The sequence below is a fragment of the Miniopterus natalensis genome, chromosome 9 (assembly GCF_054644295.1).
Source record: "Miniopterus natalensis isolate mMinNat1 chromosome 9, mMinNat1.hap1, whole genome shotgun sequence".
NCBI classification, from domain to species: domain Eukaryota; kingdom Metazoa; phylum Chordata; class Mammalia; order Chiroptera; family Miniopteridae; genus Miniopterus; species Miniopterus natalensis.
In genome coordinates, this window is record NC_142089.1 from 15,389,809 (window position 1) to 15,415,441 (window position 25,633).

Below are 25,633 nucleotides of genomic sequence, written 5' to 3' on the forward strand. Positions count from 1 at the left end.
TGATCCAAATAAAATACATACTTGCCCAGAGAACTAAGCACCCAACAAAGCCATTACAACTAATGGCCCCTGCTGATGGTCTCTTTCAGCCAGCGGTTGGCCTAGGGCAGGCCTGAATCCTAACGCTTCCTTTCGTGATTTAGGCACCACGACCGAAATTTAAAAATCCAAAGGGGCCACAACTTGATTAACCATTGAAGATTTGGACGTCTGCCTACTGATTAGATCCTTCCTGGCTCCAGCATGTCCAGGCTTTTCGTAAACAGAGACTAGATGACTCCCTAAAGCAGATTCCCAGATAATATACATTCGCTCACAAGGTCCAGATTTGGATTAGGGAGGGGTAGTGAGCATGCAGCTCTGCAGAGAAGGGCCGTAAGAGGAAGAGTAAGTGCTCACTGCACCCTCCGAGCTCCGCTCTAGCGCCTCTCTAGATTGGGGCGAGCCTGTAGGAAGGATGGCGTTACAAGATTTAAGAGCCCCGCAGTGGTTTGCGGGAGGACGCAGGGGAGGTTGATACCGTACCTCCTTACAAGCACCTTTTCCTCAGACATCTCCCAGCCACGGAAAACCCTAGTCTTCAGTGACACTTCCAGAGAAGGCCACCTGTTTCGAACACTGACAAACACCTCAAAATCACATCCCAGGCTCCACAGCCACTAGAAGCACCAACTACGTGCGTGCGTGTGTGCGTGCACGGGCGCGTGCGCGCGTGCTTGCTTACGCACAGGCTACTGGGATGCCGCTTCTCCCCTCTGAGTCTTCCAGTTTCCCGGCGTGCTTCGGGCCCGCCAAATGGGAGGGGGAGACGCAAGATGGCGGCAGCCACGAATTCCGGCTCCAGCCTCCCGCTGTTCGACTGCCCGACTTGGTGAGTGGCGAGGCGAGCAGGGCTGGAGTGGCCTGGGCTGGCTGGGCGGCTCATTTCTCGCAGTGGACCGAACGGTTCAGACATGTTCGGACTGACTGAGGGAGAACAGTTCGTCAGGCCGGGCGGCGTGTGGAGGAACCGGGAGCCCGGGCCCATGCACTGAGGAAACCCAGAGTTGGGGGCTGTGAGGCGCTCGTTTACGCTGCCCCTCCAGCAATGAGCTGGTTGCCTGGGCTCTTCGGGGCCGTAGCCCTGAACTTACCTCAACTCCTGACTGAATGCCTAGAGCTCTAGTGGCGCATCGTATCTGCCCCCCTGCTCTCTGTCCCGAACGCGCACGAGCCAGCTTCCCGGCTCTAGCTCCACCTCAGAGCCGGGTGTCTGTTGTGCTGCGTCCCTGATCCGGTACTTGTTTCTCGCAGACTGGGAGCTCCCTGAGGGCAGGGACGGCTCTGACTACCCTTGCATTCTCAGCAACCAGCGCGAAGTGGGGCGCAAGTGGGCATCAGTAATTGTTGGAAGGACCCCCCCTTCATCCTTTCTCAAGTTCTTGGCAATAATGGAATGACTTAATTTAGTCTGAGTAGAGTACAAGATGATTAATTGTGAATTGCCTTGCAAGAAGACCCATCTCAGAGCTATTCCTGCTGTAACTTACCACAGTGTATTGTTTATGTTACTCTTCTCTGCCTCCCGTTATGTTGAGATTCTCAAGGGCAAGGAGCCTGATGCATCTTTTAACCAGGCACATAGTAGGAATTCAGAAAGCATATTTTGGATGTAACATTGCTTTCCCTGTTTCCTGGATAAAATGGGCTTTTGTTCAATGCATGGTCCTTTCAGCAAATGCCATGTAGGAGTTGGGGCAAGACTGTGAGATGACCATGTTGCTTTTCAAGTTAGATGGACAGGTACATTTTTTGTATGCATTTTTTTTTTTGGTATGCAAATATAGGGACTCTGGCAAGATTGTTCTTTCTCTCAAACTTCAAAGGAGCAAACACAGGAAGCAAGTGAATGTGTGGCTGTTTTCTGGGTCTCTTTGCGTTTTGTAACACCCGGTTGCTTCAGTCTACAAATTTTGTGTCCATTTTGGTTCCCTGCTGCATTGATTTCAGAAGTTGGACCAGGACAGTAAACTTAGAAGAGACAGATTACCTACCATTTCCTTAGTCTTCTATGCACCAGCCTCTGGGTTAGATGCTTTGACATGTGTATGCTTCTTGAATGCTGTGGTTATAGAAATATAGAGAAAAGTTCCCTTGAACAAGCCATTGTAGAAAGACCTGTCCTAGGGTAAGAAACATATCTTGTATTTATTGATACCTGGTTTCATGGACATGATATTGGATTGCCCTAACTCCCTAATTATGTACCTCTGATTTGGTCTCAGAGTTCAGAACTCTGCTTATTCTGTGACGGGATTAATCTCCATCAGCTCAAAACACCAACTGATTTTTTCAACCTTTACATGTTGTTAGCAGTAGTTGCAAAGCTTAGATTCAAACTCAAGTGATCAGACTACCCCAGCTATAGTACTTGCACTCTCTATGCTGCTTTCTTTTTGAGGTAGATATCCAGTGTTAGAATATAGGTTTCTTTGGTGCTGTTCTAAATACAGATCCATTAAAATCTGTTTTAGAGCAACTGAATCACTGGGGAAGTAAGTGTCAAACTTAGAAAGGAGCTGTAATAACAGTGAAGTAGATGACATTTCTGCTTGAACATGAACTAATTATAGGCTGGTAGGAGAGCTACAGTGTTGAATGGGATAATAATTGTAAATGGCATTTACAACTCATCCTGAAAATGCTTTTTCCTTCTTATTTTTCAGGGCAGGTAAACCCCCACCTGGATTACATCTGGATGTAGTCAAAGGAGACAAACTAATTGAGGTATGGAAATACATGTCTTCCCTTTTTCCCACCACACTGAAAATTTTTGCAGGTGACTCACTTTTCCACCCCCTCTCCCGTGCTTTGTTTTCCAGCAATGCTACTTTTGTTCATCCTGGATTTTTTTTTCTATTAAAAGTACATGGTGACATAACACATTCAAACCTCTTATCTTCCCCCAGACACTCAGTTTTTTGTGACTTCTCTCACCTTCTAAATTAAGGGTTTTAATAAATCATGGGCCTGTGGGCCCTAATCAGACTAGAAGCCCTTTAACTTGGTGAATTCCCTCTCTCTGAGTACATGGAGTTGTGTGGAAGGTGCAAGATATGCAATAATTGAAGGAGAAAGTGAATGATATAGATTGAGTTAAACTTTTTTTAAAATATGTTTTTATTGATTTCAGAGAGGAAGGGAGAGGGAGAGAGATAGAAACATCAATAATGAGTCATTGATCTGCTGCCTTCAGCACGACCCCTGCTGGGGATCGAGCCCCCAACCTGGGCTCTGCCCTAACAGGAATAGAATCTCCATCTCCTGTTTCATGGATGGACGCTCAACCACTGTGCCACACTGGTTGGGCGAGTTTAACTTTTAAGTTGCTTTTATGATATTCAGGCCTGAGCCCTTCAAAGAAGAGATTGGAATGGTGATAAGTTTATTCATTTATGCAAAACATTTAGTGCTTACTGTGTTCCAGTCATTGTGCTCCACATAGGGACTACAGCAGTGGACAAAACAAACATGGTTCCAGTCCTCAAAGAAATCATGTGATGGGAAAGATACAACATAAAAAATTACGTGAAATCAGTACTATAAAGGAAAAGTTTACGAGAATTCCAGATTTGTACAAGTCTCTGCAATGAACACCACATAGAACTTGAAGAGAACATAAATTTTGATTAGGTTGTGTAAGATTTATTTTATTTATTTATTTATTTATTTATTTATTTATTTATTTATTTATTTATTTATTTCTTATCGGATCATTTATTTACCAAGAAATTGAGATTAAGCCCACTGTGACCTTGAGCTGTGTCTCCATGTCTTAGACCAATTTTATGTTTGCTTGCTCAGATAGAAATTAGGTTCAAGGTCCCACTTTTGAGTGCAGTAGTTTTTGTTTGGTGTATATAGTAAAAATATCATTCCATGGTTGAATAGCTGTCTGAGATCTCCTGAATGATGTTCTGTAAATATATTGTTGTCACTTCAGGATGTTGTAGAGATACCCTGGCATTTTACAAAATATTAAGGCATGAGTTGTGATGAATTTTTTTTTATTAATTCATCATGCTCATATCCAGTCAGTTTAGAGCCCTTTTGTCATGGGTTCTTTTATCTTTTTATTTTTTATTTTATTACTTGAATTTATGGGGGTGACATTGGTTAATAAAATTATGTAGATTTCAGTGTATAATTCTATAATACATAATTTCTATAGAATTCTTCTATCTTAAAAGTTACAAAACACCAAGATAATTCAATGAAATAATTTTGCTACAATGTCTGTAAAACCTTTTTTACTATAGATTGTTCCACAGATATAAAGTATATTGTTGCTAAATAGCATGAAGCTTTGAAGACACAGGAATCTATTTTGTTACCATAATTCAGTAAATCTTCAGTTTGCAACAGGAAAAAACAGAAGAGGCCTGACGTTAATGATGATATCATATTCTTTGTGAAATAATTTATATTTTTAGAGTGCTGTAAGTTGTCGATCATTCTTCTGATTACTGGTTTTCATTAACCGATAATGTTCTCTCTTTCATTGCTCTTAGGTGTGCTGAGTTGCCCACAGTTGTCAAGTTACAGTCTTTAGACATCACTGTGCTGTTTCTGAGGAATAGATCTAAGATGTGCTTATTGTTAAGGATTTAGGCAGCACTCGATACTAACCAAGCTATCTATATCCTAGCCATGGGTCAAAGGCTTGTGATATGTTGTGATAGCTGGGTTTAAGAAGTGCAATATTAAAACAAAAGCCATGAGTCTTTTTAGCCCAGTGTGTAAAGACACACTCTGAGTTATAACTCAGTGGCACAACTGGATAATGGTGCTAGCCATAACTAGCCGTAGCTTTAGTGACTATTGAAAGACCAATGCATTATTTTAATTTATTTGGACAGAAGAAGCACATTGCCCAGGAGTTAACAAATTTCCTTAATTCTAAGACATACTATTTTCATGTTTCTATAATTGAGATGCTTTTAATAATGAATGTATATATTTAATTTGGAGGCCATTTTGCCTCCCCCCCCAAATACCTAGATTTCTGGTATGTTTTTGGCCCCTTAGAATCATAGAAATTTGGTCAGTGTTTTATTAGAATCCAAGAGCTGGTGGTCTTATGTACTGTTTCATCAAGACCATCCAGTGAGCCTTGTGGTTAGCAAACTTAAGTTTTTGAGGGCATAATCTGTGTGCATATAAATTTGAATGAGAAATGCAGTGAGATTCAACCTGCACAGATATTACCCAGAGAGAATAAGATGGTAAAATTTCAGAGCTCTCTCAGTTCTAAAGCAATGTCTTATATTTAATCCAAGTCTTAAAATTTGAGTCTAAGCAGACATAGGGATGATTGTCTTATTGAACTGTCAGGCTGTTCAATCTTGGTGCTGCCTAGCAGTGTAGTATGGGCCTGGAACAAGCCTTACCAGCAGCAGATGGGCACTGCTGGACAGGGTTTCCCAGAGGTGACCCACATACCTATACTAGCTTGAACTAATTGAGCCTTAAGGCTAAGCTTGAAAGAAACTGGGTAACATTGTTTAAAGGAAAATTAAGAGTGTGACCCATAGTATTTGTTCACTCATTAAAATGTTCCTTGCCATATGGTGCATTTTTTGATGCAGGTAGAATGAATATATATTATGGTTTTAAAATAGCTTAGGCTCTGAAGTCAGACAGTTTCTGTCTGTCTGTATTCTAATTCAGCTTATAAATATCTAACTGTGTGAACTTGAATGTATTAATTTCTTTATGCCTCAATTTTATCATTTATAAAAATAGGAATAATAGTACCTACCCACCTTACAGAGTAGTTGTGAGGGTGAAACAACAGCATAAAACTCATTGTGCAGTGTGTGACACATAAGTATTCAACAGTTGTTACTGTTTTCAGTGCATGAGTTATATTTCTGGTTTTATAAGGGAAACACTAAAGCATAAGGGAGAATAGTAACCCACTGTGAGTTCAGCAGCATAGCCAGGAATGAAATATAAGCCTCTTGAGTGCTAGCCTGGTACCATACTAACTTGACTGTGCTTGTCTGCTCAGCTTTGTGCTGTCTTCTCTCAGAGATTTTAGAAGGAGTATCATGTGAAATGGGAACTAGAGCTTAATGAGACCTTGTAAGGTTTTCGTTTAAAGGAAAAACATATGTCTGAGTAAGGGTTATTCTTTAAAATAGTCAAATTGTAGACTTTTGAAACTGGAAGAAGTGTTAGCAAAAATTTATTTAGAGTCCTTTATCTATGACAGCCCAGTCTACAACCAGGCTGTGTCAGGGTTTAATGATCCAGGATAAAAGAAAAATAAGGACAGTGTAGTGAGTTTTTCATAAAGCTAAATTCAGCTCAAAGTATTCCAAAAGTAATTTGAGGCTATGACAGCATGGTTAAAATATAGATAGGTGTTTATACTCCCTTCCTTTCCTAACCAATTGATAATCTTCCTTTGGGTATATGTTTTCTGAAAAGCAGTCATTGCTTTATAGACATGCTTTGTGTCTTACTTCCTGCTTGACCTAAAATTAAGATCCATTGAAATCTTAAATTTCCAATGGACAGAAGACAACCCTCTTGCAGGTCACTTTTATCTACTAGAATTAGTACAAGTTCTATCCATATCAACACCAGACATTTGACCACTGTATTTGGGGAGATTAATTGTCATTTATCCCTCAAAGTGTTCGTATATTATTCTGAGCTCTTTATCTTGAAGAATAATAGGAAATACCTTTTTTCACCTTGTTGAGGAATTTTATCTATTCAAAATCCTCTACTTATTTGAATACAAGAATTTTTGCTAAACCCTGTTGAAACTATTTAAGTAATATTTAATTTAATGTTTATTTAGAAACTGATTATTGATGAGAAGAAATATTACTTATTTGGGAGAAACCCTGATTTGTGTGACTTTACCATTGACCACCAGTCTTGCTCTCGGGTCCACGCTGCCTTGGTCTACCACAAGCATCTGAAGAGAGTTTTCCTAATAGATCTCAATAGTAGTAAGTAACTCACATCCCATCCTGTCTTACACATTTCTTTTGGGCAATGTGAAAGTTCCCTTTAAGTTCTTCAGTTTCAAAATTGTGTTTTATTATTATTTATCAAGGAAGAAGTTTACATTTGGTTTTTAAATCAGCCCTTCTTGACTCCTGTGATATCACCTATTTTCCTGAAATAAGTGATGACTGGAGAGAAAGTAGGGTTTTGGGGAGGACTATCCTGGAGGAGGTAGATATATATAGAAAACAGCAACAACAAAAAACACTCAGGAGCTAGGAACTATGGGTATCCAAGTGTTTACAGGACCATGATAAATTGTGGTCCAATTTAAGCAGCAGAAGCTGTGATTAGCTCCATTAATATAATAGAGCAATGGTGCAAGACATTAAAAAAACAACTTGTTTTGAACAAAATTTAGTTTTTTATAATGGGTTCTTTATCCCTGCTACATTCTGCTTCGACTACTTATAATATCAATTTTAATTTCATGAACATACTCCAACTAATAAGATTTTCAATTTTGCCAAAGATAATCCCAGAAATGCAGTTGAGACTTAACTTCATGGAGCCCTGAAGTTTGTTCACTTTTCCCATGTATAAATACAGTGTAAAATGTAAAGGATCTTGCTTCCTGGGCTGACCATGTTCTTCTTTCCTGCTTTTCCAACATGGACCCCACCCCAGTCTGCTTATATAATGGTTTTGGAGAACCTTGTCTCACAAGTACTTACTTGCAAATTTATCTCACCTTTTCTCTCCATTTTATAACATGCAGAATGCAGACATGGAAAAATATTCAGACTCTGCAATAGGATTTTGACTTGCTTTGGCATTGATATTGCACCTTTTCAGCCATCCTCCTTTCTTGTCCTGGGGAAAACCCACGTATAACTGCCACCAGGGCCTCTGTTCCTTAGACTTGGGGCTGGAGAGGTCAGACCACAGTGATGCCTATCTCCTGCCTTGGGTGGCATGGTTATTGCTGGCTTGGAACCATTCCTGCTGGACCCAGAATGGAGCCAAGCCTGTCTGGTAGCAGAGAGCAAGCAGTGGTATTTGTTATGTGGGGTAACAGCAGGTCTGAAGATGTGTAAGAATCCCACTGACGAGATTCAAGACCCAGTGAAGGAGTTTTCATTGTGACCCATGACAAGGGATGCAAAGTGGACCCAGTGTCATTTTCATTTGAAAAAGCAGAACTAATATGCTGGGAGGAGCTGCTCTCCCTTCTACAGCTCAAGTTGGTTTTTTTCTCTTATGTTTTTGATTTGCTTATTCCCAGCACACGGCACTTTCTTGGGTCACATTCGGTTGGAACCTCACAAACCTCAGCAAATTCCCATCGATTCCACAGTCTCATTTGGCGCATCCACAAGGGCATACACTCTACGTGAGAAGCCTCAGACATTGCCATCGGCTGTGAAAGGAGATGAGAAGATGGGTGGAGAGGATGATGAACTCAAGGGCTTACTGGGACTTCCAGAGGAGGAAACCGAACTCGATGTAATTCCACATCTCTGTCATTATTTTGTCTCTTAGGACTCTGGTTTTTGCAGTATGTAGCTGTCTGTATAACTTGAAATGCCAATGACTTAGCAGCAGGAGATTTTCTTGAGCCCACTAATGGGCCTTTCCCACTTAGTGTAGGGTGGTCAACTGTGACACACTTTGGAGAGCTGCGTTGTGTGAATTTGGTTATGTATGACCAGGCATAACAAGGAGACTGGGTCTCTGGCCAATAGACCCTCGGGCTGTCTTATGCACCTTCACTGGATGTTAGAAGCCAAGTTAAATTTTTCTAGAGCTACAGTGTCCAATGCAGTAGCTACTAACCACATTTCAAGTACCCAGTAGTCACATGTGGCTAGTGACTTCCAGTTGAATATCACAGAAAGAGGACATTTTCATCATTTCGATTGGACAGCACTGCCTTAAGACTGAAGCTTTCATTCATTTACATTGCTTTCTTGATACTATTCAAATAGCCCAGGAATCTTCTGAATAGAACTAGACAGCTTTTGTTCTTAGGGGCCTGGCTGCCCCAAAGGCTATGAATTTTACAATCTTTTATTTTAAGTGCTAAAGTTTCTAGAGGCTCACCCCAGTAGTTTGTTATGCGGCTGTCATCCTTTACATGTCTGTCACTGCACTGGTGTGACTGGTCTATTCAGGTAGACCATATGCAAGCGTGTCCTTAACCACCCACGTGCACTTACTATTCTAGTATACCCTAAGATAGTTTCCCAGCCCTTAGAAAGAGAAGCACCTCAGAAATCTTATAATTTAGAAGTTATTTTGTTCTGAAGAAGTAGCCTCAGAGCCAGAGGCCTTGATAGCAGTCACTTTTGCCCATTTCTCTTCCAGGTTTCTTCCATGCTTTCCTGTCTTTTAAATGTAGTATGTGAGGTCCTCTCTGAGTCTTTATTCTCAAGACATTTTGAGTATCTCAAACTGCAGTGCAGATTGGAATAAGTCCAGAGGGTTGGGAAGAGGCAGGCAGCAGTGTTGAGGCCAAGTTAATCATTGAGATGGATAGATGGTTATGAATAGAAATGGGGCCATATTCAGGGAATGGGGAGTGACAAAATATTAATGCCAAGTATTAAATGCACTGACAGTGTCCTTATGAGTTCTCAAAGAGAGAGGTACTGGGAAGAAAGCTGTCAATCATCCTTTCTCATCTCTGTTTTGTTACTTTAAAACAATTCTTGGAGTTCCTTCCAGTCACATTCCTTTAATTCTCAAAAAAACCCTCAAAACCTCAACTCAAAGATGTTTGTACAGATTACCTGTTCTCAGATCAAGGCCCTCACCTTTTGAATATCACTGCCCCACTAGTCAAAGAGGATGTTTCACAGTCTGTCAAAGGTGACTTCTAAATATTAGCAACCTGGGGACAGTAATGATTTCTTTCTGAATACAGAAGAGAATCTTGACTTCTTGGGGAAGTCAAGGTTAGTCCCTAATGCCTTTCTGCCCCTTATTTAGTAATATATTCTCCTTCAAATTTTGTGTACTGACTCGTCTTTCCTGTGTGAACCCTGGCCTAGAACCTGACAGAGTTCAACACTGCCCACAACAAGCGGATTTCCACCCTCACCATTGAGGAGGGGAATCTGGATATTCAGAGACCAAAGAGGAAGAGGAAGAACTCACGGGTGACTTTCAGTGAGGATGATGAGATCATCAACCCAGGTGAGGTATCTTCCTAGTTTCTTTTGATGAAAAAGCTGTGGTCTCTGGCCAGAGCATTAGCCCTTGGGCTGAAGGGTCCCAGGTTCAGTTCCAGGCTAGTGCCGTACCTCAGTTGCAGGCTCAATACCTGTGCAGGAGGCAACCAGTCAATGTCTCTCTCACATTGATATATCCCTCCCTCCCTCCCTCCCTCCCTCCCTCCCTCCCTCCCTCCCTCCCTCCCTCCTTCCCTCCTTCTCTCTCTCTCCCACTCTCTGAAAAGCAATGGCAAAATATCCTCGGGTGAGGATTAAAAAAACAACAACTGTGATCTCAGAGTCGTGAACACAAGCTGTAGGTCAGTTTCCAAGGTTTAGGATAAGTGCTATATTAAAGGGAGGTAGTTTTACAGTTCATTGGTGGAGTATCCTCATCATGCAGGCATTATCCATTTGCAGTGTGAAAGGAATAACTAAAGAGAGGGCCTGTATAATTCAGTATACAGAGCAAGGCTGTAAATCTCTGCTGATTCAGTATGTCTATGTCATAGTGGAGGTTTAAGTTAAGCATAGGTGTTTTCTGCCTTTACCTCAAAGCAGAACATTATTGTGTTTATGGGGTTCTGCATATGATTGGTAACTAAGATGGGAGAACTTTCTGCTACTACTATTAACTGCATTGAAGGTTTGCCTCTGTAAGTAATTTATAGATAGTTTGTATGGAAATCTCAGCAGGATAAGAGCATCAGATTATGGGAAGGCCACTAACTTTACCAATTTGTTCCATCATTCAACACTTACTTGTTGGACTCACGTTGTATCTTACTCTGGTAGGTAGATGACAGAGCTGGGAGGTATAGTTCATACAATGAAGATGGAATTGGGATTCAAAAAAACCTTGTTTGAAAATAAATCTCAATGGATAGAAACAAGGATCCCAGACTAACAAGTTGCTTTTAATTTCCAAAATAAAATGCAGTGAGAAAAATTTTGAAGTCCTGCATTTAGGTTCAAAATATCAATTATTTAGGTGGAGGAGATCTACTCCAGCATGAAAAAAAAGATCAAGGGATTTTGGTTCATTGAAAATGCAGTCTCAGTCATTAGGGTAATGTGAAAACTAATCAAATGCAGTTTGGGATTGCCTTAGTAGAAGAATGGGGGACAGTAACCCCACTGGTCTGGGCTGTGAGCAAAACTCACCCAAATATGTTAACTAAATACAAGCATGGCCTTAACCATCAAATGTGTTCTGTAGTCTGAGGGAGGAGGAGACTCATAGGTATGAAAAACAGTCCCTTGAATGCTGGGAATGTAGGGAACCATGCATGGGGGAGAGCAGATTGGAGGAGGCATGGTCACTGTCGTCAGGTATTTTCAGAGCTGACCTTGAGAAGGTAACACTGGACAAAACGAGAGCCAGTGAGTAGCAAGTATTTGGCTCAGCATAAAAAGCAACAACAAGCCCTGACCAGTTTGGCTCAGTGGTTAGAGTGTCTGGCCCGTGGACTACAGGATCACAGGTTTGATTCCTGGTCAAGGGCACGTACCTTGGTTGCAGGTTCCCTGTCCCCAGTCTGGGAGGGGGCATATGTAGGAGGAAATTGATCTCTCTCTCTCCGCCCCCCTCCCTCCCTTCCACTCTCTAGAAATCAATGGAAAAAATATCCTCGGGTGAGGATTAAAAAAAAATGCAACAATGAATCCTTATCATATTTAGAAGAATTAAAAGGATTCCTGTGAATTGGGCATTTGTTTTAGTGACTAGTTTACTTTATGAAGTGGAATGGATTACTCCTAAAACTAGTGCATGCCTGAGGGAAATGTTTAGGCAGGGCCTGGATGATCAATCTAGGAAACTTATTTCTGGGCTTCAGAACCTATTGAGTAAGAATTTCTAGAGGTTGGGCCTAAAAATTTGTAGTTTTAAACAAGCTTTTGTTCTGCTGATGAACAGCCAATAACTTGGGAATTACTGGACTAGACAATCATTTAAGTCTCTCTCAGGACTCAGCGTCTGATCTGCTTTGTTTTTTTTTTCTGGAAAATTATTGCCTCAGAGCTTTATTAAGGCGCTGTATTCAGGCAGAGTATAGCATAGTGGTTAAGGGTATGGGCTCTGAAATCAGAGGGCCTGGGTTTGAAATCCACCTCTCCACTTAGTAGTTGTATGACCTTGGCCAAGTAACTTGAAAGACTACTGGCCTCACAGGATTGGTGGAGACAATAAATGATTAACATATGTAAAAAAACTTCAGATCATTGCTTGGCATTCAGTAAGCTCTTGATAAATGTTAGCCATCATCCCCATCATCGTCTGCCACAACTTTTGCCTTCTGCCCATGCAACCTTTCCTGTACCAGAAGTAGACACAGTAAGGAATTTGTTAGTAGATCTTCCAGGAGCAGGGATCTGGAACAAGTGTATCCTCTAGGAGTAGAATGGCTAGAGAATGAGGAGAGGATGAGAGCCTGACCACCATTTAGCCAGCATGGTACAGGGTCCCCCAGAGAGGCTTAGCCCCTCCCCTCTATAGGCCTCATGCACGCATAGGGTGCATCCCCCAATAGCCACTCCTATCGGGCTCCAGTTGCTTGTGTGCTTCATTCAGTTTTCCTTGCTAAAGGAGTAGGGCTCCTATGGGGCAGAGAGAAGATAAGGGTGCCTTTTTTAGAGACCTTTTCTCCTCCCTGAGTCTGGTTATCTTCTTTTCCTCTTTCTTCTTCCATATAGAAGCCATTTATTCATTCATTCATTGAACAAAGATTGGTTATTCAATGAATATACCAGGCTATATTCTTTTTTTAATTAATTTTTTTTTTTTTTAAGAATAGTTCATTGATTTTTAGCGAGGGGGGCGGTGAGAACACACCACCAGTCGGCTGCCTTTTGCGCTGGGGATTGAGACCGCAACCCAGGCATGTGCCCTTGACCGGATATCTAACTGACAATCTTTGGGTCTTTGGGTGCACAGGATAATGCCTAACCAACTGAGCAACTGAGCCACACTGGCCAGGACCAGGGTTTGTGTGTGTGTATAATTTTTTTAAAAATATGTCTTTATTGATTTCAGAGAGTAAGGGAGAGGGGGAGGGAGAGGGAGAAAGAGAGATAGAAACATCAATGATGAGTCTTTGATCAGCTGCTTTCTGCACTCCCCCCACTGGGGATCTAGCCCGCAACCCAGGCATGTGCCCTCACCAGAAATCAAACTGAGATCTCCTGGATCATAGGTCAGTGCTCAACCACTGAGCCACCCTGGCTGGGCCAGGGTATGTTCTTTAGAAGCATCTTAACATGTGAAAAGCCAGACTTAAATCAACCAGGTGTTAACTGTTCAAATTAAATAGGGAACTTTATTTTCCAAAGGAATTCATAGGAGTGTTTTTGTTTTTTTAACATCAAGCTCCTTCAGTGCATTTAAAATAAGATGTTCAGCACCTGTTAGGGCAACAATTCCTTTCCTATCACTACATTAAGATAAAGGGGACTTGGAGTAGTTTTCTCTAGTAATGCTAATCAGTAGGCCTGCCTGTTTGTACACACTTGGCCTTCATCGAGAAAACTCCTGTTCATCCTAGGTGACTCAGCCCAATCATTCTCTCTGTGCTCCAGAACACTGTTTTCCACCTGTCTTGAAGCACCTCCAGTGTGTTGTAGCCTATCTGGCTTTACAACTGTGAACTCCTTAAAGGCGGGACAGTATTTGCTCTTTATTTCCATGCCTAATGTCCAGTAAATGAGGCACTGAGTGGATTGACTGCAAACATGCCCTGTACTTGGTCTTAGCTCTTTGTTCCTACAGAGTGAATGAAGCTAGAAGCTTTGTAGGGTATAATAACGTGTTTAAACTGTGAAAAGGGAGCTGCTCTCTCACTCTGCTTGGACAGGGGCTTCAGAGCCTTTAGTAAAAGTCTTGATTGTATACAGTTATTCAGGTCAAAAGGCCAAGTTAAGTTGGAAGCCCTGGATCTGAATCCTAATTCTGTTATTTGCTAATGAGTAGGCATTAGCTAGGTAGGTGCTGTGTGAACTCTTGACATGCCATTGTTTTATCACTAATATAAGATTGCTAATATCTGCTCTTTTGTTTCCCCTCAAAAGAGGGAAGTATATGGAATGAGAAAGAACTTGGGGAAGGCAGCATAGCACAGTGGTCCAGTCCTGTTTCTGGCTGCTTGAACTAACCTGGCTCCTCCATTCTCTCATAGGGTGATTGGGCCCATCACTTTACTTTTCTAAGCCTGAGTTGTTTTCTTGTCTATTAAAAGTTTATTGTAGTAGTGTTTCCCTCATAGGTTTATTGTGAGGATTTAACACAGTGCCCAGTACATAGAAACACTCGAAGTGTTAGCTGTATTTTATTGTTTTAGTATGAGTTGTTATGATTGCTTTGTTTGCAGTGAGCCTTATACCCTTAATCCTCCCAGTAGAATACCAAACAAACCCTTCCCTCATGTCTTTTTGCAGAGGATGTGGATCCCTCAGTTGGACGCTTCCGGAACATGGTACAAACTGCAGTGGTTCCAGTGAAGGTAGGAAGCACATTGTAACAGTATTTGAAATGCCATTTCATACAGTCTGGTTTAAAAATCCACTCTTTTATGTGTAGGTAAGTATTAAATGTGTGCTTAATTTTAAAACACATTCTTTACTCCTCTCCCTTTTTTTTACCCTGTGGAAATACTTTTACTCCATCTATGTCTAGGGTTTCCTGGAGGCCATAAAAAGACTGCAGGTGACCAGCCAGCTTGTTGCTGCATGTAAATTATGGTGCAATGTGAGTCTGTAAATTTACCTCCCAGCAGGCTGCAGAGAGGCCCACCTTTCTTTAGCCTTTCCCTTCTGAGTAAGCTATTAGGCAAGGAAGAGGCATTGTTGTATTTCTGCATGGCACCTCTGGTTTTTGCTGTGCTTGTATTCTCTGTGCATGGGAGTGCCGCAGATAGGAAAGCCAGCCTAGACCTGGATTTGGTTTAAAGACCAGCTATATTGAAGAACCAAGAGGTGGAAGTTACAGAGATATTCTGATTGCTCTACCTGTGGAGGAACTACCTGACAGCTAGGAACAAATAGTCCTTTAAGTACAGGTATTCAAAAAGTAAATGGAAGATGCTGTAAAGTTTTTTGTTTGTTTTCAGTGCACAAAAATCAATTATATTTTCATACACTCGCAATGATAATGTTTTATTTATTTATTAAATATGTCATTTATTTATTAAATATGTCTTTATTGATTTCAGAGAGAGGGAGAGAGAGAGAAACATCAATGATGAGAGAGTCATTGATCAGCTGCCTTCTACACTCCCCCCACTGGGGATCCAGCCGGCAACCCAGGCATGTGCCCTGGTTGGAAATTGAACCATGATCACCTGGATCATAAGTCGACACTCAACCACTGAGCCACGCCGGCTGAGCGATAGTGTTTTATTTTTAAAAAGTCTTTAGAATATATTAGACTAGATTGGTATGTCAAATTCCTGGTTAGTCTTTGTTTAATCTAAAAGGAGTAGAGAAGTGAGGGAGATCTTTCATGAACTTTCTTTAGTCTCATGTGAAAAAGTACAAGGTGAGCCCTGGCCAGTTTGGCTCAGCGGTTAGTTAGAATGTTGGCCCTCAGACTGAAGGGTCCCGGGTACGATTCCCAGTCAAGGGCACGTCGTACCTTGGTTGTGGGCTCCATCCCCCACCCCAGCTGGGGCATGTGCAGGAGGCAACCAGTCAGTGTGTCTCTCACATCGATGTTTCTCTCTCTCTCCCCCTTCCACTTTCTGAAAAGCAATGGGAAAAATATTCTCAGGTGAGGATTAAAAAAAACAAACAAAACAAGGTGATATTTTTCTGTGCAACTCCATAGTGTTCATGTCACGTTTCCTCTTAAGCTCTTTTCTCTCTTTTTGGAATATTCTGTTGTCAGTCTAGTCTAATATATTCTAAAGTACAAAGCCAGATATTTTTACTTTTATGTCAGTTTTATTGTGGTTAATTTACATACAATAAAATGTACACGTACTAAGTATACAGTTTGAGTTTTGACAAATGTGTACACCTGGGTCACCACCACCATACTCAACATATAGAAGATTTCCATCACGCAGAAAGTTCTTTTAAGTCCCTCTGCTGTCAGTTCCCTCCCACTGCGAGCCCCAGGCAACCAGTAAACTTCTATGATTCACTACAGATTTGTTTTGCTCTGAGATTAATGTTTAATAGTTGGGTGCCCAACATGAAGATAAATACTAACTTCTTATCCCTACCCCCCCCCCGCCCCAATATTTAAATGTCTACCACCACCCATTATCACCTCTGTTACCTAAAAGGGCATTTTAAACCAGAATAAGAGAGGGAGGGGTATGACAAGCTAAGAATAAAGAATGGTCATCTAAACTGGATAAGTTTTACTTCATGAAAAGCTCACACACTGTCCTCTTTTTTTTTTTCCAATTATGCTTTTATTGATTTGAAAGAGAGAGGAAGGGAAAGGGATAGAGACACAGAAACATCAATGAGAGAGAGATTGATTGGCTGCCTCCTGTATACTGCCTAATGTGGATCGAGCCCACAACCCAGGCATGTGCCCTGACTGGGAATTGAACCTGGGACTTTTTGGTTCATGGGTCAATGCTCAACCACTAAGCCACATCAGCCGGGCCACACTGTCCTCATTTTTCTCAGTGTGACTTGGGATGGTGAGTACTTTGTGTGGACCCATCACATTAGACAACTACTGTAAATCTCTTCAAACCCTGAGATATCAGGACAGTGAAATAGGTTGTCTGGGGGGAAAAACAAGCCAGAGGTTTAGGGACCTTCCCCAATTTTTTTAGGGCTTGAATAGAAAAGGCTAGTTAGCACCACTCTTGTGCCTCACCTGTCTCTTCTCTTCTTTGTAAACCACAGAAGAAGCGGGTGGAGGGCCCTGGCTCCCTGGGCCTGGAAGAATCAGGGAGCAGGCGCATGCAGAACTTTGCATTCAGTGGAGGACTCTATGGGGGCCTGCCCCCCACACACAGTGAAGCCGGCTCCCAGCCGCATGGCATCCACGGGACAGCACTCATCGGTGGTTTGCCCATGCCATACCCGAACCTCGCCCCTGATGTGGACTTGACTCCTGTTGTGCCATCAGCAGTGAACATGAATCCTGCACCAAACCCTGCAGTCTACATCCCTGAACCTGTCAATGAACCCAAGAAGAAGAAATATGCAAAAGAAGCATGGCCGGGCAAGAAGCCCACGCCTTCCTTACTGATTTGATATTTTTGGTCATGGAACAGGGTGGGATTGGGTGGGCATTGGGTGGAAGGGTGATGGGGGAAGCTAATGAACTAGGGAGAAAAATTTTCCATGTGTGCAGTATCGTCTTTCAGAATGTCTCCTGGGGTCCTAACCATGTAATATGTAATATCAAAACTGGGGTGGGGTTGAAATATCCTAAAAAGACCACTCTTCAGAACACTTCCAATATAGAGAAATGTTTCGTATATCCTTTTAAATAGATGCCCTGGTGCCTCCCAGGCCTTCCATGACCACCTTTTTCTTTCTTCCCTCTTTCCAGGATCATTTTTATTTAAGTCATGTACCTTGGGGAGAGACTCCAGGCCCTCAGGTTGAATTCAGAGCTGGGGAGGTGACAGTCACATCAGCTGTGTGGGTCCAGCAACCTAATTTATATTTACTATCCCTTTAAGCCCCACATAGCAAAAGGGTTGCCACGGATCTGAGGTTGATCAAAAAGAAGGTTTAGAATTCTTCAGTTAAGCTAAAGTTTAAACTCAGAAATGGTTTCCTGGGTCAGTGGTTTTGAGGCCCAATAGTTAGGCTTTTCTTTTGTCCTTTCTGTTGGAATGAGAACATTTTGATTGTGGTCTGTGACCAGACACAGGTTAATAGTTTTAAACTTACTACTTTGTTTGAACTTTACTTGTTTTTCTTGTCAAACCTGAGTACTTACTGAAGTTTCTCATTTGATTCCAGAATATTGTCCTCTACTCCCTAAGGCTTTAATTTTCTTTTCAACTGTGTTATGAAGGCAGTTTTTAAAGGATTTGACCAGTTAGAACAATTCAGTTAAAAAGGAAAAGATTTTACTTTGCAAGTAACGAATGTCTCTAAGAAGACATTTTTAGATGTTGGTCCAAAGGCTTTTCCCCCCTTTGAGAGCTCTTGTTATCCGGAGCTCTAAGACTAGACCTGGCTAACAGACATAGGAGACGAAGGTAGGAAACTTATCTTGATAAGAGCTTTGTACAGAGATTTGTACATTTGTGTAATAGGCCTTTTCACGCTTTATGTGTAGCTTTTTACTTGTAACCTTTATTACATTGTAAATTAAACGTAACTTTTGTCATTTGGGTGCAGTTATGATTCAGTCACCATCACCAATTCCCACTGACATTAGGGAATGTTGCCAAAGGGACGGCTGTCTGGCTTGGGAGTTGGTGCTCTGTCCCTGTTTTATTACCACAAATGAAAATACACACACCCCCCCTCATGAATTCGGAAATTCTAATTAGAGACCCTGGTCCCCAGAGTGAAGCCTTATGGAGCCAAGTCAGTTAAGAGGTGCCAGCTGTCCATCAGGAGGCAGAACTGCAGACCTGACAGGGGACTGTGCTTTGGTGCACTTGTCCTGGAGTAGGCATGGTTTAAACCTGTTTACCTGCCCTCTGGTTACAGCTGCAGCTCGGGAAGCTAAAGGAAGCTAAAGGAAGCTAAAGTTGAGGACAGTTTAGAATGGATTTCAGCCAGGCTGGATTGAATGAATGTATCTTGCAAATTGGAGCCCCACTGCAGGAAATGCACTTGACGTGTGGTGGGAATTGTATGGGTGGCTTTGTGATGCAGATGACAGCTAGGTTCCAGATCCCTTGGGCCAAGAGTGTGGACTTGAAGCAGGAGCAGCCTGATAAGAACAGAGGTCCATAAGATCACAAGTGTACAGGAAGTTCATGTCATCAACTTCCATAAAAAACAAGTTCTCACCTTAGGAGAGTACTTTTCCTCATTATAGGGCAGATTACCATTAGACACACATTGAACATCTACATTTACAACATGTCTTTTAATTCACATAACCCTAAGAGGAATATTGTTTTAATCCCCATTTTACAGATGACAAAACAGGCTCAGAGACGAAACTTACTCATGATCCCACTGTAGTGAAGTCAGGATTGAAACTAGTCTGAATCCAGAGTACAGGTTTACACAGCCTCCAGGATGAGTTAGTGAAGGATGTGTGTGGCCCACAGGTGGAAAACTGTTGTGCTCAGTAGGCTGGGACTATATTGATTTATAGCTGGGCATTTGCTTTGAAGTTAATTTTTTTCCAAATGACAACTTTCTGGAAGGTATATTAAAGAATTTAGATTTAGTTTACATAGTAAAATAAATACTTCCCTGGTGAGAAAGATCATGCCCTGCATTATTTGGTTCCAGCATTTGAGTTGCAGAGTGAAACTTGCAATGGTGTCTCAAAGAAGGCTCGGTGTTCATTCAGCTCGCATTGCAGTAGCAATGAACGCCTTGGATCGAGTTGTAAAGCCCAAAACAAAACGGGCCAAGAGATTCCTTGAGAAGAGAGAACTGAAACTGAAAATATTAAAAATGCTATGCTTATTAAAGGGGGAAATGCAAATTCAACAGTGACACAAGTACTTAGAGATGTGTATGCACTGAAAAAACCATATGGCATTCTGTATAAAAAAGAGTGGAAGGGAGAGAGAAAGAAACATCGATGTGAGAGAGACATCGACTGGTTGCCTCCTGCATGCGCCGTGAGAGGGCCAGGGATCGAGCCTGCAACCCAGGAAAAATATTACGAGACCATTTGAGGATCAGACATCATTGGAATTCTTTTCAAAGAAGTCAGATTGTTCTTTATCTTTGTTTGGCTCCCATAATAAGAAGTGGCCAGATAACCTAGTAATAGGCCGTATGTACGATTACCATGTACTGGATATGATTGAATTCGGTATTGAAAAGTTTCTCTCTCTAAAAGTTTCTCTCTCTAAGGTGAATAGTAAATGCCCTGAGGGAACAAAACCCATGTTAATATTTGCTGGTAATGATTTTGATGTAAAAGAAGACTACCAAAGGCTAAAAAGTGTTCTTATTGGCTGCTGTTGAAGAAATCTGGTTGCAGAACACCACAGATAGAATTGGAAGAGATGGGACCCTCATTAGATCTGGTGCTGAGGAGGACCCATCTGCCTTCAGGTGACATTTATAAGTTATCCATGAAAATGCCAAAAGCCCTCAAGCCAAAGAAGAAGAAAAATGTCTCCCATGATACTTTTAGTACAACTTATGGAAGGATTCATATGCAGAAGCAAGACCTAAGCAAATTACAAACCAGGAAAATGAAGGGGCTGAAAAAGTGACCTGCAGAAAGGAAAACAGAAGACCAAGAGAAAAAATCAAAGAGAATTTTTAAAAAATTGATGGAAATTAGCCAATAACTAGTTTTATTATAGTCTGTTTACATAAAGAGAATTATCAGGCACCTGTCATTTCAAAGTTCTTACAAGATTTGATTGTATGTTTTTATAACATAATTTACCTAAAATATGTATTATGAACAGTAGAAAAAAAAGAAGGCTCAACAGGCTATCCAAGCCTGCAAAGCGATATATCTTTTCCTGCAAGGGCCCAGTTGACTTTAGTGGAAGCAAGAGTGCCTGAATTTGGTAGTTATGTGATGTAATGAGGCATGTATGTGTACACCTGGCTTGCCTGGTGCCATATTTCTGATTTCTTCCAATCCTGTTCTAGTGCACTTCAAGGATAAGCGTTGCAGAGTATCAACAAGATGGCGGCGTAGGTAACAGCTGCACCCGCCGCCTCCCGCAACCACATCAAAATCACAACTAAAATACAGAACCACCATCACTCAGAGGCTCCTGAGATCTGGCTGAACAGAAGCCCCGCAACCAGGGAACTGAAGAAGCACCGAGACCGGGAGGAGGGGCGCAGACGCGGGTGGATTGGGGCTGAATCGCGGAGACATGGCCGCGGGCCCACCCCCGGTGCCGCGGTTGAAACCCGGAAGGGAATCTCAGCAGCAGAGGTTTCCCGGAGGAGGGAGGGGGTCCCTGCCCCACAGCAGGCCCCCAGCCCAGGGCTCCAGGCCGGGAACAGATGTCCCACAACTTCAGGCTGTGAAACCAGCGGGGACTGTCTCTGAGGGTTGCGGAGGCTGCGGGAGCCCCAGCAGCTCCTCTTAAAGGGCCCGGCACAGACTCACTCGAACGCTCCCTCGGAGCCCAGCGCTGGGCAGCAGCTTGAAAAGACCTGGGACACATGGGGAGGAACTAACCTGCCTGAAATCCGGGCGAGAGGTGGAGGGTGGCTTCCTCTCAGGCAGAAGAGCTGGCGGAGGCCATTGCTCTTTTGGCGAGTCCTCCCCGCACACAGCCGGCAGGCAGGCGCCATACTTGAGTCGCCAGCACCTGACTCACACCTTTGGCCCCACCCCATGATTCCCGGAGGCCCTGCCCCTCCCCACCTGGAGCTCATTCAGGCCACTTCCAGGGGCTTTTCTGTGCAAGCGGCCTCTCCAGCCTCATGCTTAGGACTTTCCTAAAATCAAACAAGCAACAGCATGCCCCATACAACTTGACAAGTGCCCCAGGCCTGGCACTAGCGGCAGCCTGCATTGGCTCATAGCTTGGCCTCTCCTGGACAACGCAAAGCCCAGCACAAGTAGCAGCCAGCTACGGTTTGCTGTGTAGCTCATGCTGGGTGGCCCTGAGCAAGGCACTGGCACCTCCCAGGAGGCCTCAGAGACAGTGCACCTGGTGCTCAGACTCGACCACGCTGGATTACAGCCCTACCACATCCACAAGTGACACTCAAGGGGCCCACTTGGTGAACACCAAAGCTCCACTGAAGTAAATCCTGCTCCATAGGGGTGTCTCCAGCACAGCAGCTCTTTGGCTGTAGTTGCAGCTGGTCCTCACAGCTGACTGGCCTGGGGGTCAGTTTCTCCCAGGGGCGCCAACAGCAGCCAAGGCTCAACTACAACAGGACAGTGCACAGAGTCCACACAGGGGAGCACCTAGAAGGCCCAGCTCAGGTGACTGGGGAGGCTGAGCCACTGGGCCCTACAGGACACCTACTACACAAAGCCACTCTACAAATTCCAGGAGACATAGCAGCTCTACCTAATACATAGAAACAAACACCTGGGAGCAGCCAAAATGTGGAGGCAAAGAAACATGTCACAAAGGAAAGAACAGAAGAAATCTCTAGAAGAGGAACTAAATGAAATAGATCCAAGCAAGCTAATAGATAGAGTTCAGAATTTTGGTTATAAGGATGTTTAAGCAGACTGTTAGGGAAATAACTGAGAAAATCGATAACATAATAAAGTACCAATTTGAAATGAAGGTTACAGGAACTGAAATGAAGAATAATTTACATGGAATCAACAGTAGACTAGAGGACGCTGAGAATCAAATCAGCAATTTGGAACATGAGGAAACAAAAAACACCCAACCAGAAGAGCAAAAAGAAAAAAGAATCCAGAGATATGAAAATAGTATAAGGAGCGTCTGGGACAACTTCAAGAGGCCCAACATTCATATTATTAGGGTGCCAGAAGAGGCAGAAAGAGACCAAGGAATTGAAATCCTATTTGAAAAAATAATTACAGAAAACTTCCCCTACCTGGGGAAAGAAATCAATTTACAAGTCTAGGAAGCACAGAGGGTCCCAAAGAAGAGGAACCCAAAGAGGCCCACAGCAAGACACATCATAATTAAAATGCCAAAGATTAAAGACAAAGAGAGAATCTTAAAAGCAGCAAGAGAAAAGCAGTTAGTTACCTACAAGGGAGCACCCATACAACTGTCAGCTGATTTCTTAACAGAAACCTTGCAGGCCAGAAGGGAGTGGCAAGAAATATTCAAAGTGATAAAAAACATGGAACTACAACCAAGATTACCCAGCAAAGCTATCATTTAGAACTGAAGGTCAGATAAAGAGCTTCTCAGACAAGGAAAAGCTAAAGGAGTTCATCACCACCAGACCAGCACTACAGGAAATGTTGAAGGGTCTTCTTTAAGAAGAAGCTAATGAACAAAAGAATCTGATGAACTAAATAGATCCAGAGACATTGACACATGCAACAGACGATCATATTTCAGAGGAAAGAGGGAAGGGGGGTGGAGGGTGGGAAGAGATTAACCAAAGAAGTTATATGCATAACCCATGGACACAGTTAATAACAGGGTGAAGGCCTTGGAAGGGGGTGGGAGCGAAGTGGAGGGGATCAATTGGGAGGAAAATGGGATACCTGTAATACTCTCAACAATAAAGATAAATTTTAAAAGTAAAAAAAAAAAAAAAAAAGATGAGCATTGCAGGAGGAGGCTCAGTTGTCTTCTGCCCTTAATGCAACTCTAGACACTGACTATAAATAGATAAGCCCCTCCCATTCACTACAAGGATTGACAAGTGATTATCACTCAGGTGAGCATGATACTGCTAAGAGACATAGCTTCTCCCCATCCTAGGACACAGTCTACCTTGGGTGAGAAGTGACCATGGGTTTCCTTAAAGTCCTATGCCCACTAATGGGCCATGTGCTAAGTAGGGAGAGAACAACCCATGTTCCCCTGCCCAGGGTAGGGGGGTGAATCCCCAGGAGAATGACACCTGTTGACAGGAACCAGCCCATTCTCCAGGTGGTCCTGGCTCAAGATCTGCTATTTGGTGACAGTTGCCTAAAATATGCTATTATCTGCAAATTGAAATTTTAGAGTCTGAGGGATTTACGAGATCCTGTCTGGATCCTTCATTTTGCTTGTGAGCAAACCATGGCGGTGGGGACTCACTTCTCTCAACTAAACCCGGTCTGACACGTAGGAGTTGGATAATGAACGTGCACCAGCCCTGCCTGCAAGAGTCCTGTCTTTTAGAGGGGACATGCACACTTACAATGCCATCGATGCTGAGAGCTTTGGTGAAAGCGGGAAGGGGGCGGGCAGCAGATGAGCATGACCCTGGGGGTCAGGGAGGCTTCTAGGGAGATGACAGTTGAGCCAAGCTTTGAAGGACAAGTAGAGATTTGCTAAGGAGGAGTGTGGGCCAAGGTTCTCCAGGCCGAGGGACCAGAATGAGAGACATGGGAGAAGGTGTGGGGGTGGCTGGTGGGTGGGAGGAGGGAGGAATCAGACAGGCAGAGGCCAGATCCCACCCTGTAAACTTTGCTGGGGAATTTGAAAATACGAGGAAGCCACTGAAGGATTTTTTTTCTTTACTTTAAAAAAGACACACAAAAAGACATGCTCATGTAGAAATATTGGATAATCTGGAGATACATACATCATACACACACACCCTCACCTGCAGTGAGGAGACTTCCTTGGGGATATTTTCGGGTGGGGGCTGTGAATGGTCAGATTCAGATGATATAAAATCCCTCTGGCAGGGCGTGAGTAAGGTGTTCCAGGTGAGACAGGTGTTCCAGGGCTCTCATACAGTTTAGCAAACCTAGAGGTAAATACAAATGTTAAGAGAATACAGAAGAGAAAGTTCCAGTAGCTCGGTCTTTAGGAGGGAAGGGTGGTTAAGGCGAGAGGGTCATCTAAAGCTTCAGAGGGGTGACCTCCGTGTTTCTAAGTGGTGGAGGGGAGGGCACTCCGAGCAGGCGCAGCTGCAGGACCGACTAAAGGGGGGTGGGGTGAATTAAGGCACCCAGTATATGATGGGGGTGGTGGCAATGTTCTGGAGTGCTCACCTACTGACTTTGGATGGCATCTGTTGCTGGGGAATAAAATTATTGCCTGTTCTGCTAAGGAATTGGATTTGGACTGTCTACCTCGAACAGGGGCAAAGGTGCAGTTCCAGAGTCAGCCACCGGGGGGAGGGGGGCCCTGCCCCGTCGTTGGAGTTGCTATGGTAACGGTATGACCATGCGGAGGGGGCGGGGCGAGAGAAGACAGAAAAGAGCGTGGCTCCCTCTCCCGGCACCCGCAGGCACTTTCCGTGCGTTATCCCGGTTCTCCCGACGCCCCGACAGGAGCTGGCAGCGGGGGCCCCGGCTTACAGCTGGGGAGCTCGAAGCTCCGAGAGTAGCCCGACGGAGGTCGCACAGCTGAGCTGGCAAGTGATAAAGCAGGGGCTGCAACGCGCTGCGGCTGGTCTGGACTGTGCACAGCGCGGGGAGCTCCTCACTCGGGGTGCTGCCTAGCCTGTGCCCCGGTCTGTGAGAGATTTTGGTCCCTTTCTGATTTTTCTCTCTGTTTCCTACTCCTTCTGTCTCTATCTCTGGTTAAAAAACAAACAAACAAAAAACAAACCTTCGCTCTCTTTTTTATCTTTATTGTTGCAAGTATTACAAATGTCCCACAAACTTCTTGATTCCACTTTCCCACCAGCAGCCTCAGCTTCTCTGCCTTCTCTCTGCTCCACTTGCTGTCTCCAGTGCCTCTCCTCCACTCACTCTTGAA

At 43.2% G+C, this 25,633-nt stretch overlaps 1 protein-coding gene, 1 non-coding gene and 1 pseudogene across 3 annotated transcripts; all 3 read left to right on the top strand.

Annotated features, from left to right (window-relative positions):
- Positions 1 to 799: 799 nt before the first annotated feature.
- On the top strand, positions 800 to 18,528 carry PPP1R8 (protein phosphatase 1 regulatory subunit 8). 2 transcript variants are annotated; one of them, XM_016216823.2, is made up of 7 exons: positions 800 to 871; positions 2,706 to 2,766; positions 6,854 to 7,007; positions 8,291 to 8,511; positions 10,059 to 10,203; positions 14,652 to 14,716; positions 17,082 to 18,528. In XM_016216823.2, the coding sequence occupies exons 1-7, from the start codon at positions 816 to 818 to the stop codon at positions 17,433 to 17,435; spliced, it is 1,056 nt and encodes a 351-aa protein (XP_016072309.1). In that variant the 5' UTR covers positions 800 to 815; the 3' UTR covers positions 17,436 to 18,528. The 2 variants fall into 2 exon arrangements, with proteins under 2 accessions (XP_016072309.1, XP_016072301.2); XM_016216815.2 differs by lacking the exon at positions 800 to 871 and adding an exon at positions 2,070 to 2,167.
- LOC148092358 (small Cajal body-specific RNA 1) lies at positions 4,652 to 4,817 on the top strand. Its single transcript, XR_015715107.1, has one exon.
- A 1,120-nt stretch (positions 18,529 to 19,648) lies between the features above and the next one.
- On the top strand, positions 19,649 to 20,638 carry LOC148092359 (ribosome production factor 2 homolog; annotated as a pseudogene).
- Positions 20,639 to 25,633: the final 4,995 nt, after the last annotated feature.